The 22,007-nt window shown below is 33.3% G+C and overlaps 2 protein-coding genes across 3 annotated transcripts in view; one reads left to right on the top strand and one right to left on the bottom strand.

The window, feature by feature from the left end:
- LOC129965863 (uncharacterized) overlaps window positions 1-22,007 on the bottom strand; it is a 69,481-nt gene that overhangs the window by 1,184 nt on the left and 46,290 nt on the right. For both annotated transcript variants that reach the window (XM_056080102.1, XM_056080104.1), the window contains exons 13-17: window positions 12,596-12,943; window positions 10,656-10,842; window positions 6,343-6,714; window positions 4,613-4,764; window positions 874-1,113 (exon numbers count right to left, since the gene is read on the bottom strand). In XM_056080102.1, coding sequence (XP_055936077.1) covers window positions 874-1,113; window positions 4,613-4,764; window positions 6,343-6,714; window positions 10,656-10,842; window positions 12,596-12,943 — 1,299 coding nt within the window. The remainder of the gene's footprint in view (window positions 1-873; window positions 1,114-4,612; window positions 4,765-6,342; window positions 6,715-10,655; window positions 10,843-12,595; window positions 12,944-22,007) is intronic.
- LOC129965864 (tektin-1-like) lies at window positions 18,535-21,600 on the top strand. Its single transcript, XM_056080105.1, has 2 exons — window positions 18,535-19,493; window positions 21,015-21,600. The coding sequence occupies exons 1-2, from the start codon at window positions 18,726-18,728 to the stop codon at window positions 21,492-21,494; spliced, it is 1,248 nt and encodes a 415-aa protein (XP_055936080.1). The 5' UTR covers window positions 18,535-18,725; the 3' UTR covers window positions 21,495-21,600.

Here is a 22,007-nt window from a genome sequence, read left to right on the forward strand (position 1 = left end):
CTTCTTTTTAATATTAACTTCGCAATTTTCTGAGAATGGCGACCTGTTTTCACATTCAAAATTTGGTGGCAGGATGTACTTAATAAAGGATTTCATCCATTTTATATTCGATGAGCAATCGCAACTGCAGTGCAAAAAAAATAGCAAATTTTCGAAATTCCTGCAGATTCCCATTCAAGAGAGGCATATCTCTGCTTATAATAAAAGAGATTGTATGTGTGTTGGCGCTTTACAGTCGCCAGACGGTTTGATTCGGAGTCCCTGAATTTGGCTTTCATATACTTCGAAAATGCGTGAATCTGTACTTCGATATGATTTTTCGAAATTTTAATAAAAATTTTAAATAATTAATAATTAAGTTAAATGTTGTCGTTTTCACCGTGATAACCAGAAAAACTATTGCACAAAAATGCATTTTACGCTGTTTCGAAATTTAAAAAATTGTCTTTTTAATCTTATCAATATAATAGCCATGCAATTTTTTTTAAATTTTACAATTCTTTTATTATGGATATTCAAGAAGAAGGATTATGTTTAGTATCTAAGTAGTAGTTTACAAAACGAACGAAAAAGTGAAATTACAAGACTGCAAAATTTGTAGGACAGATGAACCCTACAATTATGTTTTTTTTTTTTTATAGTGCCAAGATGTCCTGGGATGATCTCTATAAAAATTTTTTTAACTACGCAATGAATAGAATATATGAAAGACGAAATAACAAGGTTTTTATATCAGGCTATTTGAGGGAATCATGGACATGGAGTTATATTTAAAAGATTTAACTAAAATCAGCTATAATCCTTATTTTCAGCAAGCTAGCTGGACGATAAAAGCGATTAGTTATAAAAATTTTAAAAATGAAGCAAACTTACAAGAACTGTCCCAAGGGCTTCTCCACCGACCCTGACGTTGGTCAGAGGCTCCAGAACGTACTCTTCCCGGCCGGGGCAGGACGTGACGATGCCCAGCTGGCTGCTGATCTGGACACCTAAGCTGAGTTGGGCGATGCCGATATTCACGTTGAAGAGGGGAACGTGCTTCAGGGGTCTGTACGTGAGATCGGTTGGCGTGCAGCCGTCGTGCGTGAACTCCTGCCTCGTCCGCCCCATAATCTGTAAGAGCCAAACATAAAATGAAATCAAACAATTTTAAAGGCTTTTTAATATTCTGTATTCATCATATTGTTTCCAATTACATTTGTAATTTAACCACAATAAACTACTGATTAAGAGAAATAAATTTTTATCGAAGAATGACTGATGGAATTTACTTAAATGAATAATTATATACTGCATGTAAAGAGTTTTAATCAATCCATACGAAGAGGTCCAGTGTCTCCATGTACCCTACGCCAGATGATGCAGAAATTTGAAAAAAACTGGGCAACTTGGCATTCTTTCAGGTAGAGGACGAAAAAAATCCCGTCTTCCACTGTCGAAAATGTTGCGACCGCGCTTGTTGAAGCCAGCAGTCAATCGCCGCATAATAGTGTGAGTTTGCCAGCGGTTTCCCGTGTTCTGGATATGCCGTATTCAACTGTACGAAAAATCATACGGATTTTTATCCATACAAAATCAGGTCTTTGCACCTGTTGCAGGATGGGGACTTGGAGGTCCGTTAAACTTTTGCACTTCAATTCCTTGCTCGAATGATGGTTGACACAGCTTGGCCATGGAACACTCTTTGGAGTGATGAGGCCCACTTTTGCCTCAGTGGGCAAGTTAACACCCACAACTATCGAATTTTGGCAGAGAAAAACCCTCAAGTTATCCAGGAATATCCCTTGCATCCTGTAAAAGTGACAGTATGGTGTGGTTTTACAGCTACCTTTATCATTGGACAGTATTTCTTTGAAGAAATAACTTCAAATAGAATCCAAACCTGTTGCGTCACAGGACAATGGTACCATGATATGCTGAGGGATTTTGTAATCCGAACTCTTTTACATCGTGGATGCCTTCAAAACATCATTTTCATGTAGGATGTGCACCACCTCATATTGATCGTCGTGTAAAGCGATTGTTAATACAAGAGTTCACAGAAGCACGAGTTATCAGCCGTCATTTCCCAACAGCATGGCCTCCTCGCTCGCCGGACATCACCCCTTCCGACTTTTGTGTTTGGGGTTATTTGAAGGACAATGTCTACCGCCAAAGGTCATCATCTCTACCAGATCTGAAAGACAACATTCAGCGCCATATTCTTAATATTCCGGCAGACTCACTCCAGTCATCTATAGAAAATATGGTTCTCCGATTAGAGCATATTGTTGAAAATGAAGGAGGACATATTGAGCCATTTTAATTTTACTTTATTTAACAATTATAAACCATATTAAATGGTTATGTGTATTACAACGCCACCTAACGGTGAATTTTTGTATTAATTTTTTTTATTTAATAAATATAAAGAGCATCCTCTCAATAACCTGTAGTTCAAATTTTATCTCATTTGAATTAATAGAACGCATTTCAGAGCCCTCTGAAGTGAGTCACTTATTTCTTGCTAACTCTGTATTTGGATAACCTACTCTAATTATTATTGCCTTAATGATTAAAATAAAGAACGATAATGAAGATTAAAAGACACTGTATATCGTGAAAAAAAAATAACAGCCATGCTTTTGTCTGTTATTTTTTCTGTTATATACTCAATAATATTTAGTTTAATATGCATTCAACAAATGGAAACAATACACGTGATGATCACAAGAAAAAAAAATTCCTTCCCATAATGGATACTATCAAAGAACAATTAGTTTAAATGAAGCTATGTTTATGATGTGAGTACTTTTACAAATGTTAAGCACAAATTGCTTTTGCTATTTTTAGTTAAATATATATTAAATATTACCTGCCGTTCAAATATTGATGATTGATTTCGGGAGAGTTTCTATATGAAAACGTGGAAATGACATCGTTAAAGTGTTAGCATATTCTTTTATTTAAATTTAATTTAAATTTAAATTTCTCACCTATTATCATTAAAGAGGCCAAGCAGCTTATAATAATTTTACATAAAACACTTTTTAAATTGAAAATAAAGAACAATAAAATAGTTATCAGAAATTGTGAAACTCGACTATGGAATGAATATCATACAAATAAATAATAGTTTCAACGGGGCTCAACTGCATTTGGATTCATTTTGATCAACCATTGTGTTGCCGCACACCGTGATCTCAAAATGAAGCAAATTTCGGAATATATCCAATCATTTTCTATTAAATTTTTTTGATAAAATACAATAAATTCGCAACGAATTGACAGAAAGATCCTGCAGCTCTAAATTTAGAAAAAAGGTCCCACAGTCGTTTTTTGGTAAAAAGGCAATAGTTGCTATCAATTTGGTCAACAGCAAAAATTAAAATTATTCTATTTTGACCATCAAAAATCTAAGAGAATTCTATTGAAACAATTATTTCGATGGAATAATTTATTTAAATTATATTAAAGTAGCAATCTGTGGACCCAAAATCGAATTAAAATATTTCTTTCGTTTCAACAAATTTCCGATACATTTTCAAACATTTCATATTCTGATACAGATTAATATCTTACAGAAAATGAAGCATCGCTTCTGTACGCAGAGTGAAGAAACCGCACAATTTGTGTGAAATATTATCTGTACGTATAAAACGTTAACATATGTGACACAGAAATCACTCTTATTACAAATGGTCGAATGTCAACAATCAAATGTTAAAAAAAAATCTTTATACATAAATTGCAGACTACTTCATTTGTGTACAGCTGCACTTCATTCAATAGTGGAGCTGAACAATACATTATTAGGAAGGCTCACCAAAAACTCTATTCACTTAGAGGAAAGAAGATATAAAAGAAATACGCCTCAGACGAAGTTTAATTGGGTGCGTAAATAGGTTTAACTGTTGCCAAATGGGTAATCTCTATGACTTACTTATGGAAAATGATAACAGTACATGTCAAAACTTTTATCTCACAAAAATGATTTTAGTATCCGTTTAAAGCTCAAAAAATTACTTTTTTTAATGACATCAATTTTACTTCTGTAAAATGTGTTTTTAATTTTTAATAAATGTTTTACATGTAAGGCACAATTCGTAGCAAATTTTTAATGTTATGAAATTTAAACTCATCCATCAGTGTATTAAATCACCTCCTTTTACCAATGTTAAAATTAAAAAAAACAACTCATTAATTGTTAGTTCATTAGACATTAACTTTAAACATTAAATTTAGACATTAATTTTAAAGGCACTAATTTAAAACATTAATTTTTTTTGACATTAATTGTAAAGCAGCATTTTCCCTTCAATTATTATTCCGTAATATGTACACATTTTAATTAATACACACAATATGTTTTGACTTTTTTTTTCTTTTTAAATTAAAAGGTGACTTTTAAAAAAATATGTTTATACATTCCATATTAATATTAAACAGCTCAAATAATATTATTTGGACGAACAAGATGGTCGTCAAAGGCGCTTAGTCTTTTTATAAAACTTAAAGAATGAAATGGAAGTAATAGAAAATTGAGGCCAATGACCTGATTTTATGATTTCAATTCCGTTTTCTAAAGTTCCATAAAATTCTCGAGACCGAGACTGCAAAATTTTCTACGTACCTTCACGTTGGCATTCATCTTCCCATTTTGGTGGTGAAAACGGAAAGAACCTATTTGCAATTCTTGTCCGAGGAAATTCAGCTGCGATACGAATTTAGTGAATAGTTTGTATTTGGGTGGCGAACTCGGCTCTTTCACGCCGGCAAAAACACCTGCAAAAGAAGAAGGATTGCTGCTTGAGAAAGAACCATTTACTTTATTTTAGTGTACTAACCGCCTTTGGCGACCAGCCAATTCGCCCATCTTAATGTTCGTTAAAATTTTAATAATTAAATATTTTATGTAATTCCTACTTTAATAACTTCTTCATCAAAATGTTTTAAAACTTCAAATTTTGATAGTCATATAATTCACTCATAATATTATAAAGGACTTCAGTCATAGCGTAATATGTATCGCTCTAAGTTTCTGTTAGCTCCCGTAGAATTTATGTTTTAAATTAAAGTGGAAAGGATGAATCAGCAATTAATATAATAATATTTTTTACTGAAACAAAGCATTTTTTATAATATGATTACTGAAAACAGAGTCACTGAGCGTTTAAACTTTATGGGCACTAAAGAATATCTTTCTTAATTTATGTAATATCTCTAGAATTTGCCAACAAAATTTTCTAAGATTCATCATGAGCAGATCGATTCATTAACAATGTTTCATTTTAAATGCATCAAACACTAAGAAAATAAACAGAATCGTTTAAAATAATCGGTCGAAAACAGGTTAAAATAAACTACTTAAAAAGCGATATACTTAAAACTATAAGCATATACAAAAAATATATAACTAACATAAATACAGTTTAATTACAAAAGCACACAACTAACCTAAAAATAATTTAAATCAACTCCGAATCCGTTGAAAATCCGTTGAATCCGTTGTCAACAATCAGAACACAATGCGCATGCGTGAATTTTCAACGCCAGTTACGGTAAAGCAAATGCGTGGATTTTTCTACTCCAGTTGGGGTAACGCTATGCAGATTAGAAATTTTTAATTCCCTTTATTCTGTTTTATTTTAATTCAAAAGTACTTCAGAATGAATCTGAAAGATTGATTAATTAATAACGTTTAATTTTAAATGCATCAAACATTAAGAAAATGAACAGAATCATTTGAAATAATCGGTTGAAAAATGTTAACCCTAGCTTCATTAGTGTTGGAAAAAAAAATTGAAGCCTTACTCATTTGGCGGTGGGGAAATGAAAAGATTTTTTTGGCGGGAAAGTTAGTTTTTAATTAATAATTAAAATTCTAATTAAAAATTCAAAAAAAGGGACCCCAGGTGCACATTCCCGACCTCCAAGGTATACACGTACCAAATTTGGTAGCTGTAAGTCAAACGGTCTGGCCTGTAGAGCGCCAACACACACACATTGAGCTTTATATAAGTATAGATGACAAAGCATAAAGGTGAAAATGAAAATACTCGTCTGGCATTATTTGCCCATTTTTATGGAACAATGTTAATTTCCCATCTATTTTAGCGTCCGTTAGTTTTCTTTTTTTTCTTTTTTTTTTCTTTTTGATATTAATCGTCATTTACATCAGCCATTATCCTTTTTAACCTACAGTCAATAGATACAATAGAATAAAACGAATATTAAAAATATTGAAATTGAAATAAAAATAATGAAACTGATGATCCGTTAAAAAAAAAAAAAAACCAAAAAGGATTCGGAGTTTTGGATTATGATGACGCTGATCGAAGTAAAAGGCAAACGTTCACCCACCGGCATATATCTCAGCATTCGCTCCTTTGATCCCAAGTTTTTTGAAACCAAGGCAGCTTTTCCTCTTGTTGTAGGTCGCTCTGTCAGTAGCGAATTCCTCTCGGTCCTGGATGGTCACGAATTTGCTGTCTTCTGTCCAATCCTGGCAGTTGAGGTCGTCCCAGACGGACCTCTTCTGCCGAGTACCTAATCTGGTATTCCACGGTTCCGATTCTGGTCCGAAGTAATTTTTAGCTATTTCATTGGCAGCAGCATTTTTTTTCCTACTAAAATAAAGAATGATCTCTTCATGTGAGCAGCTCGAATTTCTGAGGTGATCCTTGAGGAGGTTGTCGATGTCGTTGAAACCGAAGCGAGGCCATAGCGTGTCATCTGAAAGAATATTATTTTATGCTTCAGCATTAATATAAATTCAGAACTAATTTTTCTCTAATGTTAAGAAAGTATGAAGGTAAATTATTTTCATATCTCTAATATATATATGCGTATGTGTGTTTGTCTTTAATTTCCATCTCGGAGAAGCAATTTATTTGCAAGCAGACGCAGAGCGGCACAAAAGCAGAAGTAAGAAAGAGCGAAGGAAGTGCCGAAACAAATGATCACTAGTCTTATATAAAATGGGATTTCCGACCACGCGCCACTTCAATTCGTGTTGACCTTTGAGGAGAGCAACGAAAGTATCACTTTCACTCGATGAGTAGATTGATGACGCAGTACTTTTTACACAGCTTTTGAATTAATTAAACCGAAAGTGGAATTGGATCAAGAAATAAGAGAATGAAATAACTATGAGCTAAATTAAGATAAAGCTTTGGAAATTAATTTAGTTTAAATTAAAAATTTGAAATATATATATATATATATATATATATATATATATATAAGCAGTAATTTTACATCATTTTTCATAAAATCTGACTTTTTTTTAATGCTCATTATGCGTTAAAAGTTAGGGCAATCTACATTATACTTTTGAATTTATTCTGTATTTTCCATTTTTTTTTACTCCACACAATTGCTTCCACATTTCTAAAAATATATTGCAGAACAAAACACATTTAGTTTAGATTGTCATAAAGGTTTATATCAATGGTTAGATTGTCTTTCCCTTCTTAAAGGAATTTTCAATAATGTATTAATTTAGTAAATGATGTTAAGAACCGATTGACTGTGCACTGAAAACTCCTTTTACATTTGTTCTTTTTTTCCCATGAAGTTGTATTCACATTTTATTGTTGACTTGGAGAAGAGAAACAAAATTTTTTACATCATTCATTAATTCCACAAAACCATATCACAGGCTATCCTGCAGACTAAACAGAATCCTTGAAGTTAAAGAACTGTTTTCGAGGGTTTTAGAAGACAAATTGGGTTAAAATTAAAACGAAATTAAAAGGAAAAAAAAAAACAAAAAAACAAAGAGCATTCTCCCGAGAAAAGGAACTAAGGAATGGAGACAAACTCTTCGGTAGTTCTTCAGTCCAAAGAGTTATCAATAACAACAATTAATCGAAATTCGTTTTCTTAAAGACACGTAATGGATGTCCAGCTAAGCTGACTGCCCATGAAAAAGACATTTTTAAATCCTTATCTTTAAATAATACGATCATTACATCGCAAATTGCAGCTGGGATTAGAGATAGATTTGAAGAAATTCTTCATGAAGAGACCATACAATTTTTTTAAAAGACTGATTATCACGGCCCTGTAGCTCGTAGAAAGTCTCACATATCATCTATTAATAAGAAAGATCGTTTAGATTTTACAAATGAGTATGTTGATAAGCACCCACAGTTTTGAAAAAAAAAAATGTTTTCTGACAAGAACAAGTTCCGTATCGTTGGCATCAAAAGTACAGAAAACAAGATAGGGCTTTTGAGAATTAGAATTTTGTGCCTTTAGTTAATCATGATGTATGAGGCAGTAATGATATGGAATGACTGCCCCCGAAGATTGTTTAATCTTTATAAATTCAGCATTAACTCATATGAGACATATATATATATATATAAAAAAAAGGCGTTCAGCACTTCAACCTTCGAAATGACTTTTGGCTTATGAGGACACTGATCTCAACACACTGCTCGCAATGATATGGAGCTCTGGCTGCTGTAAGTTAATTGCATTCTCCTCCACACTCGCCGGATTTGAACAATATCGATTATTTAGGAGACTCACTGCAATGCAATACTCGTCCAAATGACACAAAATAGAAATAAAAGCTGCAAAGAGCGAATATCATAGAGTGGTGTTGCATTTCTTCTGAAATAACATCCGAACTGGTTTAATCCTCAATCAAATGAATGCCAATATTTTTAATTGGAAGGACTCTCTAACTCACTTTTAAGATTTCATTTGCAGTCCATGGAATTCATTATTGCAAGCATTTTTTATTTGTACGCAAACTTTTTCCAAGCTGCTATTTATGTTTTTTAATTCATTTTTTTAAAAATCAATGCGTGCTAAATTTTCTAACTTGCTATCAAAATGTAATTCATTGCTTATGGAATATAATAAATAAAAATGAAATTAATATCATCATTATAGTATGATTTTTTTATATATATATTATTATTTACAAAAAAAAATTCGAACTCGAGATTTTGACGCATTTTTACCTTTTACACCTCTCTGTGTTGGAAAAACTCATTTTTAATGAGCATGATAAATCAAAACTCCTTTGAGTTAGGAATATAAAATTGGATGGATGGACTTAAAAATAAAATGAATTAAATCTTTAAAAGCAAATTTGTAGATTTATATCAAAATCTGCTTCTAGTTGTTCGAATGCAAGTGAACTCAATAACTACAAAATGTAAAGCGAAAGAGAAATAAAATTTGGTTCACATATTGGATATCTAAAATATGGATATTTTTTAAAATCAAATTTTGAACCAAATGTGTCAAGTGGTTGCAACTCTGAATTTTCGCAGTCACTTAAATCTATGAAATTCGGCACGCGATCTCGTGACTACAATCATTGACTCTGCGTCACAGTTTGGTTTGAATCGGTTGGCAAAAACCATCGAAAATGCATATTCGATCAGCGTCAAATGTTGTAGCCAAGCCAAAGATCTGTATTTTGTAACTATTGTTCACTAACGTCATAAAGGCTGCTGAGGCTTTACCGAAGGTATATCATTTTTGCGGGGTAGGAAAAAATCTCTGTTGGCGCATGCGAGAGAACCACTGCCGCTGTTTCTAGCAAGTGCAAATCACTCGGCAGAGCAGCAACTTGTTATCACAACACTGGCGCGAAATTAAGGGTTTCAATATTTTACTACTGATTAGCATCCGAGTAAGCAACCTTAATAAAATGACTTGAAAAGTTAGCTTATTATTATAACCTGATATATAATCGCAATCTGACACAATGAAATTAAATAAGTAAGTATAAAAGAAAGAGTAGCCCAATGACTTTAAACAAATAGTGCGTTCTTCTTTTATTATCAGAGCAGCAACTTTTATCTAAACATGATACGAAATGAAGAGATGCAGTTCTTAAATGACGCCTCACTGTGAATCTCCCAAAACAGCGATCAGAGAAAAAAAAAAAAAAATAGGAATTCCCGTCGAAATGGGAATGTGTCAGCGAGTACGGTCGGAAGTTCATTCGACGGTGTTGATTTTCACAGAAAATTGTGCAAATACACTTTTCTTTCTGAAGTAAATACAGCATTTGTTCTTCTGCAACATAGGCTTTATGCGAGCTGTATCTGCCAATGCCCTATTTTATTTTTCAAGAGATTTTTCGAAATCTTTAGTGAGACTCTAGACACGAGATGTATTCCGGAAACACACAATGGTTTCGAAGACGAGGGTTTCTTCGTCTTCCAAACCCGGATCATTTTAAATTTAATTCAGAACTTTTTCGTTTTATATATAAAAATCATCTTTTTATAAAACTTCGAAATTGCTAAGGAATTTAGCAGTTTCAATTCACATTTCGAAACTCGGAGGATCTGCTTTTCTTTTGATAGCCTGAAATGATTCGACAAAGTTTTGTTAAAGTAGAATATTTCATTGATTTTTTGCAAACAGAAAACGATGAGTGCTGTCGGTAAGGCCCGATCCTAAATCCAGTAACCAAACTTAGGAGTCGAAATATAAACCAAACTTTCTCCGGTATAAATCTAACACACTTTTTTGAATGTAGCGAAAAACTACCAGAAAACTACAATGTATGGAAATGATTTCATTTGAAAACAAAATATTATTAAGAAACTCATATAAATATAAGACACAGAAGTATAATTCTCAGTCATTCATGCAATGGCTATTATCCCCATATTTACGAGGACTCGATTGAATACCTGGAGTCATCTCCTGATCCTGAATAGTGTCTGTCAAAGAGGCAACAATTTCTGAAAGTAGTTCGCAATTCCCTTCCGTCGTTGTGTTCTGGATCCACTGTTGCACCAACGGCAGGTGGCTTGAATGACGAAGCGCATGCGCACACGCGATTTGAACAGTGCTATTGTTTCCGCACATCTTCGACACCTAAAATAAATCAAAGGTGTTTTTTTTTCTGTAATTTTTGGAAAATATCAAAAGAATAATGTGTCCAATTTCAAAATATTTTTAAAATACCTCCAAACCCAGGTTAGTAAGACAAGAGTTACTGTGAAATTCAGAATGTTCCCCGCCCCCATAAAAAACAAAACAAAACAAAAAAATTGAATAATAAAGTTTCTTCACACCTTTGACATACATTATTTTTGAAAATTTCCATAATTTTTTTACACTTTCTATCATTGTTAAAATTAAATATATAGCTCTCCTGTGATTCGAATTCTAAATTTCACTAACACAAATTTTTAAAAAATACTGTGCATATATCCCGTTAGTAATGCGGTTTACACGGATGAGATTATTCTGTTCCTTGATTACAAAAACAGAAGTAATTGTAGACCTATCCATACAATCCAAATAACCGATAATGACAATTCTAAAGCCACTTCTATACATACAATATAATTTAAAAATAATTTTGATAAATATCAAAAAATAAATACAAACATCAAAGTTAGAGTGTTCTAAAGATCTTTAAGCCATAACAAGAGGATGTGGTGGCTTTGTAGTAAGGTCTTAGTTTCGAGCCACCGAAGAATCCTAAGAGGGTCTGGTGCACGTTAAATGCAAATGTTCTCCCACTGGTGTGGTGCGGAAGTTTGGAGAAGAGGCGTTGCCAGCTCAGGTGTCGTCCTTGTCGTCTCACCGTGTTCCAAAATGACGAGGTCTGTCCAGAATAGCCCTGTTGATGCTTTAAAGTGGGACGTTAATATAATTAAACTGAGCTAACTTAATCCTTAACAATTGAGAAAAGTGTGATATTAGATTTTTTTACATAAATAATATTCTTTAAAATTATATTAATTTTATAAGCTGAAAATTTTCCGAATTTGAATTGTAGATCGACTTTTAAATTAACTTTTGAAAGGGTATTTTCAAATCACACAAAAATGCACCCACATTTGATTGATTTAAAAATTGTGAGAATATATATATTAAAGGTGATATCTCTGCTCACGTTCAATAAACTGTTGGATTTATTCATTTACTATTACTTCAGTTTACTACACTTTACATATGCAAGACTACGAAGGAAATTATCACTTATGTAGTAATATTAATACATCTTTCCAATTTTGAACGAGACAAAGGCACGTAGTACTTAGGAACTCTTTAAGAGATATTCTATTCTACGTCGAGGCAAATTGAAAAATAGATTTTACTCATTGTTAAGGATTAATAGGAAGGGAGAGAGAAACGTTGTTTTCCCTTTGAAGCAAAAACGGATCTCCCAGCTCTAAAATCGGTTTTGGTTTGTAAACCTGCAATGAACATTTTGAACCTTTATCAAATGACATTCTACATCACTTTAGCAGCAAAACGTTTGAATCGGACAGAATAAGTGTTCGCCACCATCATATACATCGAAAATTTTAAGTAAAATCGGCCCTCGAATGTTCCACGAAGTCGAAGCTATAACCGCACCACCAAGGCTTTAAGCAGTGGAATGACTCACCAACTGTAATCCAAGTTTAACGCCGACAGCCTGCGAAGGATCGTAAGATTAGCATTCGTGTATCTAATCCTACTAGAGGCAGATGCAAGAGCATGCGCAACTTATTATCTGACAAGGATTATTCTATGCAGATGAATAATGCAACCGCTCCCATTCACGGGAGGAGAATTTATTAACTTTCATTTGATTCGCATCCCACTGTTTATGGGCTAAACAATGTTTTACCTCCAAGACATCAAAGACCGCTCGATCGCTTTTCAAATTTCCGATCCCTTCCAGAACATTTATTAGCGATGAATCCAACTGACAGCCACTTTGTCGCTCTTGAAGAAAATGGGTGAATACATCCGTTACTTTGTTCTTGTCATCTGGTGCTGCTTTTGAGGCCAGGTGGCCCAGGCTGATGGTGAGTGTTCCTGTCACGCTGGGGTCCATGGAGCGTCCTTTAATCATTTCGCCGAGGATGAGCAAAAATTTTGCAGAAGGTCGGGATACGTCAGAGGATATGTCGGCAATCATTCCAAGATTTTCTGTTGACAGGCCTGTTCCCGCTGACAGAAGAGACAAAAATACCTGTGAAGAAATATCAACGTTTGTTTAAAAAACTTTCATTAAAATATAGTAGGAAAAAAAACTGGATTTTTTCTCTTTTATATATATATATATATATAAAGGCTGAATATATATATATATATATATGTGTAAGCATTATTTTATGTGAAGCAGGATTCAGTTTTGAAGACAGTGAATAGACTTTTTTCATTTTTAAATTCTTTTTAATCCATCGGGAAAGTATAATTATTTGCAAGCAGAGACGTGGCAAGGCATGTCCGCCACAGCGCGGCATGAAAGCGGAAGTGGGGAAGAAACAAGAAATAAATGATCCCTCGTCTTATATAACCTGAGATTTTGATAGGGAAAATATTTCGTCATAGTGCTAATATATAATGAGATTTCGATAGGGATTTTCGTTACACGTGCCGAAGAGGTAGGGGAAACACGGGGATCTTTTAAAAAAGAATGCGTCTCGTCAGCGGTATTTGTCCCTTCACGCGAAGGGTGAAAAAGTGAAGCTTTTAGCCGATTCAGCAATTTTACAAAGCTACTCTTGAATTAATTAAGTATAGAAAGTGGAATTGGATCACGAAGTAAGAGAATATTTTTAGAATGAAGTTACTATGGGAAAAATTAAGGTAAAACCTTGGAAATTAATTAAATTGAAATTAAAATTAAAATATCATTACACACACACACACATATATATATATATATATACATATTCTTTTTAATATTTTCGCTTTCTTTTAATTTTTTAATTCTTTAATTCTTTTAATTTCGGATTCTTTTTTAATATTTTTTAATAATTTTTTGGTTTAATTTTTATTTGATTTTTGTTTTTCCTATTAACTTGATTCTAATACTTTTGTATATACATATATATGTGTGTGTGTGTGTGTGTGTATAAACATATTTTTGAGCAATAGCGTGACCGAAGAGAGAGAAAGCACTTCTGAATTTTTAAACTTTTAAACTGTATTCTATTTCGGGAGGCATCATTTATGTACAAGAAGCGTTGACGAAACTGACGTCGGTTCACAAGTGATGCAAGAGCAGAAGAAGCGAAATATTTATTCCCAAGGCTTTTATATTATGAGATTGTGATAAGGATTCTTTACACGTGCCGATTTAGGAAAGGGAAATATAGGCATTTTTTAAAAGAATTTGCTTAGATTGACAGATTTTTATCCATTCACTTGGAGCGTGGGAAAATGCTATTTAAAACAGTTTTACAGAGCTCTTGTAGCATTGATTAAATATAAAGGGTGGAATGGGTTCAAGAAATAAGAGACCCTTTTAGAATCAAGTGAATATGGGTTAAATTAAGATTAAAATTAAGAAAATTATTTCAATTAGATTAAAAATATCACTCTACACACACACTTAGATAAACAGCATTCGTACCGTACTTGTTACAGAAATTTCTAAATTTGGTTCACCATTTCTTTATTTGTGTTGTAATGCTATTTTCATCTTGGATTATTATTTTGTTGGCAAATAATAATTCTATAATATTGCCTTGGAGTAGTGGCAATTTTTTTTTTATTTTGATTTAAAATCAATGATACTATATTTTGACTATTTTGTAAGCATAACCAACCGAAATTTGCCAACTCATTAGCTCCTGCTTGGTTTGGTGACAAATGGTGATTTTTTACCAAATAGGGCGATTACATAGGGGTCAAAAACTAAAGAGTATCCAGGAACATCTTTGAATGAAGCTACAGATAAATTGTATCATTTTATCAGATTATACTTTAAATATAATCTGGTAACCAAGGACAAAAGGAGACTGGCAAAAAAAGTAGCAGGATGAATGAATTGAGTTGCAAATTGTGAATGAAAAGCCCAGGATTACGTTTAAACGTATAGAGACGGGCAATATATAGAGAGTGATGGCGATGGTAGGTGATCCTAACAAAGGTCGAAGCATTGCCATTCACATAATAATAATAATCATTAGATTTCACTTACTCAGAAGGATGTTTGTATGGAGATGAAATGCAGACAACATAAGAAATACGGCTTCAAAACAGTAGCATATTTAATAAAGCAACAATTAGGTAAAAAAATAGACATTATATTAAGTATATAACCACCAGTGAAGGCGAAATGCATAACATAAAGTAAGTGATAAGTTGTATAATTTAAAAGCAAGTTATAAGTCGGATTAACAGAGCGCGAGTCCCCATCAGGGGATTATCTCTTCATGTGAATGCAACTGTTGCCATTGCCTTTAATATATTACCATGAATTGCAAAAAAATTTAGCAAAAAATGATGATTTTTTTTAATTTGAAACTTGCATGTATATATTGCTTAGAGAAATCTAGATTTTAAATCCATGGTCGTGATGGGTTGCTGGAGATGGAGATGAGCCGCCTTGTTTTGATTTGGGAGAAGATAAGGCGAGTTCGCAAATTGTACAGACTAAGTCTATGGCAAAGGATACCGACGTGCTCTGATTGGTTTAAGCCTTGCCATCTTTTTAGCAATGTTTTGCCAAAAAGATGCCATACCGAAATATATTTTTATAAAAATAAATAAAATTTGTGAATAAATCTCCCCTCTAAATCCCCCTGTAAAATTACAATTTATTAAAAATATTAATATTATTTTCATATAACTAAAAAAAATAGCTAAGAAATCATATATTCTGTTAAAGATTACATATTTATATTTTTTGGGCATTAAGTAATCATCTCCCCATATGTAGTTGATGGGAAAGTAACAAACGTTCATCAACAAATTTCAATGACTGCATAAAATATCTAATAAAGGCACGAAAATCATAGAAAAATAAGAATTATTTAATTGCTGCATCATATGTTGAGTAATTACTTTCATTTAGTTTTTATACTTCTGCGTATATACAACATTAGTTACTTGTATTACTAGTATTATTAGTAATATTTATTATTATTATTATTTATTAATATTAGTAGTATTACTAGTAATATTTAGAGAAAACAATTAAATTAATAAAAATTAGATCGTGTAGATATTCACTCGTATCTTCCATAAAACTAATGAAAGGTACAAGGTTTGAGCCAAATAAGCGAAAACTACACTATTATGAGTGCAAAACATTGCCAAAAGGATGCCAAGGCTTAAACCAATCAGAGCACGTCGGTATCCTTTGCCATAGACTTAGTCTGTACAATTTGCGAACTCGCGAAGATAAGCGTAGCAGAGTGAGTGAGTATAGGTGGAGCATTCCTTTAGCTAAAATGGCGTCGACAATAGGACAGGATAGATCTGACGACGATGACACGAATGTTATTGATATTAATTCTTGTTTGTGCTGCTCGTATTGCTGCGGTTTTGTGATACAATTCCACTGCATTTTTACCCTTTCAGGTCTTCATTTATTTAAGTGACTTTTTATTTGTACACAAGCCGGTTGTCATGCAAATATTTTTTCCTCCCCATCTACCATTCTACAGCAAAAAAAAAAAATACTATGAAAGGGCACCTTTTTAGAACAGAGAGAAAATAATATATTACCAAAATATAAGTTGAAAAAAATTACCAAGAAACACTTAAAATTTTTCATCGCATCTTTTCAAAAGTATCATATACATCGAAAAGCACATTGCATTTCTGATACATTTTTCATATTGCCCAGTTTAAAAGAAGAACTCTGCATATGTTATCAATGAATACCACAGATTTTCAATGAAATCCTATTTCACCAAGAATTTATACTTCTCTCTATTCTACCCAAATCATTTTTCATGGCCATGAACTTTATCATTTGAATTTTTACTGATTTGTAATAAGTGGACCCCTCGAATATAATTTATTCCATCACTTTTTATTTTTTGTCTAAATATTTCATTTTGATGCGCTTAACCTAAACTGATCATCTTAATGCTTTCAAACTTAATATGTGCCGTGCCTCTAAAATTCAATGCAGTCTTTTGAAATGTTTTCGCCATTGTAATTTTTACTTTCTTGATCACAATGAAGGAAATGAAAGTATTGCAATTATCAAGAAATTCGAAATTGAGATTTTGACGAATCTCCAAGTTTCAAACCTCCTCCCTTGCATTTGAAAAATATGTTTCTGTCATTATATCAGTCCTTATGTCGCTCTGTCAGTCTGGCTGTGAATACGATCATTCTAAAACGCTTTGAGGTAGATGGATGAAATGAGGTATATGATCTTTACACCAAATTTTCTAGATTTCTATCTGAGTACAAAAATTATTCAAAGAAAGTTCACCTGTCCGAGTATAAATGAACACAAACATAAAGAGATAAATTTTAGTAATCAGTTTCATCATCTAACTTGAATAAATGAAACTTTGTTCAGTTTTAGTACAAAATCTAAAGTGTAGGTTTTACAGAATTTTAAGCCAAATCGATCGTCTATCCATCTGCACTTTCGCATGCATATGAATGCAATAACTCAAAGACTCAAATAAATGAAATTTGGTATGTGATCTTGCGATAACAATTATAGTTCTACATCAAATTTTGATATCAATCGACCAAAAAAATATCCAATTTCGATTTTCTGGTGCTCGTATCACATGCCAGCGATTAATCAATAAAAAAAAAACCGGCGAAACCCGTGTCTGGATTTGTGTCAAAATTCGATATTTCGTAACCACTGTTCGCTAGTGTTGTGCAATTTATACACAAATACCGGTTTTCTTTATTACACCTAGACGCAAACAGCTCTCATGTGCTGGAATCTGAAGACAAAAATCTACGCATTGGAGGCTTAAAGGAAAATAAGAAAAAGGTGCAAAGATCCACAGTTTGATGTGGAGAAAGGGATGAAGGATGGCATCGTTATTGGGAAACATTCCCATTGGTTGTCAACTGAAAAGCAATCATTGCTGCTTTGCAAACGAATTTTTCTTTACTGCTGACTTTGGATAACTTGTCGTTTTCACATTAAATTTTATTCTAAAATCTTATCTGAATCCCTTTTTAAGGGAAAAAGTTTTATGCATTGCTTATATATCTATAAAAAAGTGTGCTAAAAATAATTTTTTACTTTTTTGAAACAAAAATTCTGTTGTGAAATATTTATAGCGAAAGAAATCAGCTTATAAAGTATTTGGCTTGCTGTTTTATTTAGCGTTTATTTGAAGTAAAATTCCTTTAAGTTGGAAATACTCGATAAAGTTATATATATATATATATATATATATATATATATATATATATATATATATATATATATATATATATATATATATATATATATATATATATATATATATATATATATATATATATATATATATATATATATATATATATTCATATATATATATATATATATATATATACATTATAATTATGAAATCATATTCCCAATTTTTAAAGTAACGGTCTTTTAAAATTAAATTTGGAAAACTTCTTCTATATTAGATAACTATAAATAGTTCGTATTTTTCAATATTTTTTCCTCACAAAATCACTTTTCTTGTCCTAACGCATTTCATTCCCTATCCAGATACTCAGACATTCAAAAGATGAAATCAATCGATATCTTTTAATTTCTTTGTGTTATCTTGCCGGCCCTAGCAACGGACATTTCGGTGACTTGACGACGAGCTCATATTAGCCACTCGTGATTCACGCATGCACACACACTGCAGCTCCTGTTCCGTGCTCTTTACGTTTCTCGCCACGCTGGCAATAGTAGAAAGATCCAAATACGCTATTGCTAGTTTCCAAAACATCCAATCATTATCAGCACTGCTTAAAAAAATTGAAATCAACCGAAAGACTTTGTTGATGAAGAGCTGTGTGTGCAGGGAACAATTAGGTTGATAATGACAGCAAGTGCATCGAGGTTCCGCACTCCTGGGTTCCCACATTCGAAATTCCTTCAGCATTCGGATCATGACTGGAAGTTCAACAATGCCTTTCAATACACCCTGGCGGATGGAGACTGCTCGAAATCGGAATTCGTGGTGGAGGAGAGCGAGAGACTGTGCAGGGAGACGCAGGAAAGGACGGAGAAGCACAAGCTGCAGGTGGAAAGGAAGTTCGACCAAAGAATCGCCGACGTCAACTACTGGCGCCAGGAGGGAGACAAGAGCATTGCGAAACTCGAAGACAGTCTTGACAAGTTGGCGCACTTGAAGATCCGATTGAAGAAGGCGGCAGAAAATTGCAAAGATCCTATTCTCGCCTGCAAGAAAGCCATGATGGAAAGGGACAAACGGCTCGGCGTCGACATGGTCCAGGATAAGCCTCAGATGGAGATACAGAAGTATCACATCCTACTAGAAGACGTCCTGGCTATTTTTGAGAAAACGATCCAGGAGATAGAGGACCAAATGATCAGCGACAGAGCTGCCAAGCAGAGACTTCTGAGGGACGTCACAGACAAGCAGGCTGCCTTGGAAATCGACACCCATGCCTCCAGTTGTAGACCAGAGAATAAGCCGTCGAAAGGTTTTAAATTCGATCCAGATCTTATGACTCCCGAGAAGGTTTCTTTGACAATGGCAGACTGGGAAAGAACTACGAGGCACAATATCGAAAAAGCTGAGCGGGAAGTAAAAAATTCACGTGATTTTACACCGAGAACAGAGGTAAGTCAATTAAATATGGTAAATATTTGATATAATATTAAAAATTGAAATTTCAATATGTAGTAAATTAGTAATGTCTTTATTAGAATTTATTCATTCAAAATAAGATAGTTTCCCTTCTTTTTTCTAATTTGCATAACTTCTTGGTATGTAGATATCTTGCATTTTGAACAAATACATGTTTGATCAAATAAGAAAAATGACACTACTTTTGTAATTAATAATACACATTTCATCTCCAACTATACATAACTGCTAATATCCCGCAGTATTAGAATTATTAGCATAACATGCGGTATTTTCTTATTGTAGAAGCTCTCCCTCAGAGATTCAACTGCCAAGCAATAGAGATATATCGCCAAGATAGTAGAGAAATCTCGCCAAAATCTGCGCTACTGCACTATCCTGGTATCTCTGGCGATGCTTTAAACTATCTGAATGACTTCATTAAGATGGACGGGCAAAAAAATTTGGCATATGTAATATCTTCAGTTTAAACACGTTCTTCTTTTATTGAATATGCGAGGATCATTTCAATGCAAAGATGTATTCCTGTTGAAGTTAAAAAGTTTCTACAGGTCATATGCTTTCATTCCTTACACGCCACATGGAGTTCATGAAAATGACTCTTTTTCCACTCAACCAGCAACATGGAAATCATGATTTTCATATCATGAAATTTTAAAGATATGAACAAGTGAATGTTAAACATGAACCATATTTGTTTATAAATTTATAGGACTGAAATTTTCACGCACAGTGATGCCCTATTACTTTTATATTAGTATGTTAATAGAAATGACAGAAAAGACACTTTATAAAATCAAGAATTTTAGGAACTCAGTTATTCTTGTGAAATTCTTTGCGTGATATTCTCAGTATGATACCCTTCAGCAAGAAGTGTAAGCTTGACTATTCGGCACTAGGGATCCTTAGAAGACCCAAAAAAGGGCTTTACCCTAAAGGATAGGGCGTAAATGTGTCTAGTTTACTTGACCCGACACTCATGCTCATTCCTTTGAAAAAATAATGTGACAGACGACACATTAAAAATAAGCAGAGAAAAGAGAAAAAAACAAAAGATTTTGCCTTGTTATATTTTTAAAATAAGAGATTTGTGAAAAATGCGATGTCATGAATTCCTGCAAGAAATGTAAAAGGCATTTTCATGATTTATTGAATATTTTAAATAATAGATATATATTCTGAATTTCTCCTTTTTTTTTATAGACAAATATTAGCACGAAATGTAATTTCCCCCGTTTTCCTGTCACGTTTTTGTACAAGAATAATAAGAAAACTAATTTAACAATGAAGATATTACATATTCTTTCAATGATTGCTTTAACAATGAGGATTTATCTTACATTTAACATTCATTCATCTATTCGTTATTCCATTCATCTTACATTTAGGAATTATTTCTTCCTTTGGCCCATTGAGACTATTATTAATCTGATTGGAAATGAGCGCAAGTGGCGCACTTTCTTGCTGTTGTTAAGCTGGCATATATCTTTTCAGGAAATGCTCTCTCGCACTTACAATGACCTCACACAGCAGCGCCTCCGGGTTATCAACGCCTTGAAGGACCGTCTCAAGGAACTGTGCGATGCGCAGAAAAACCTGGAGCAAAGGCAGGCTCGCGTCCAGAAGCAGATTCTGGATATGGAGGATACCATCCTGAAATTGGACCAGGCTATGGAGCGGAAGTATCCTTCCATCGAACTAGCCTCTAACCGCATGGAAGGCAGGAGGCAACGCCCACGGCACGAGCTCTGCAGGGACTCGGTGGACGTGGAGCTGGAGGAAGAGGTTCGCTACCTCAGCCTGTCCCTGCACCAGCTGAGGAAGCAGAAGAGTGAGGCCCAGGAGATGCTGAGGAAGCTGGACCAGACGCGCCTCGCCCTCCAGAAGGACATCGAGGTCAAGAAGAACAGCATCTACATCGATCAGGAACATTGCCTCAACACGTTTTCGAATGTGTCTCACATACATCACTGAACATCGAATCGATTGGGGTATGAAAGTAGTTGTGCGATAACACTGCCGTGGCAGATAACTGTAACCAACTCTACGATTTTATTAGTAATGATAGACTTTAGATGGAACAAGGAGTGTTTTGGCTAAATTATTTAAATAAAAATAATTTTTGAAATGTTCGATAGCATTTTCTGTTATGTGATTTACTTCGATGATAAGTTTTATTTCGAAGCAAAATAATTTGTCTTCGTTTAAATAAGCAAAATGTAGTAAATAGCGCAACGTATTTTAAAAAGTTTCAATAAATTAATACGCAAGAACTGATATGTTTTCTCCTAAAAAGAAATTTGAACTTCATTACTGAAAGATAAAAGCTCTGTTTTCTAAACAAAGAAATAATTATTTATGATTAAAAAAGGGAACTGAAGTATAAATTTCACTACAATTTTCCAGCAATAGATATACAGTTATGCATATTACATGAAAAATACGATAAATTCTAGATAAACAATGAAAGAATTTAATTTTTGAATA

Source organism: Argiope bruennichi, chromosome 4 (assembly GCF_947563725.1).
Source record: "Argiope bruennichi chromosome 4, qqArgBrue1.1, whole genome shotgun sequence".
In the NCBI taxonomy this organism is placed as follows: domain Eukaryota; kingdom Metazoa; phylum Arthropoda; class Arachnida; order Araneae; family Araneidae; genus Argiope; species Argiope bruennichi.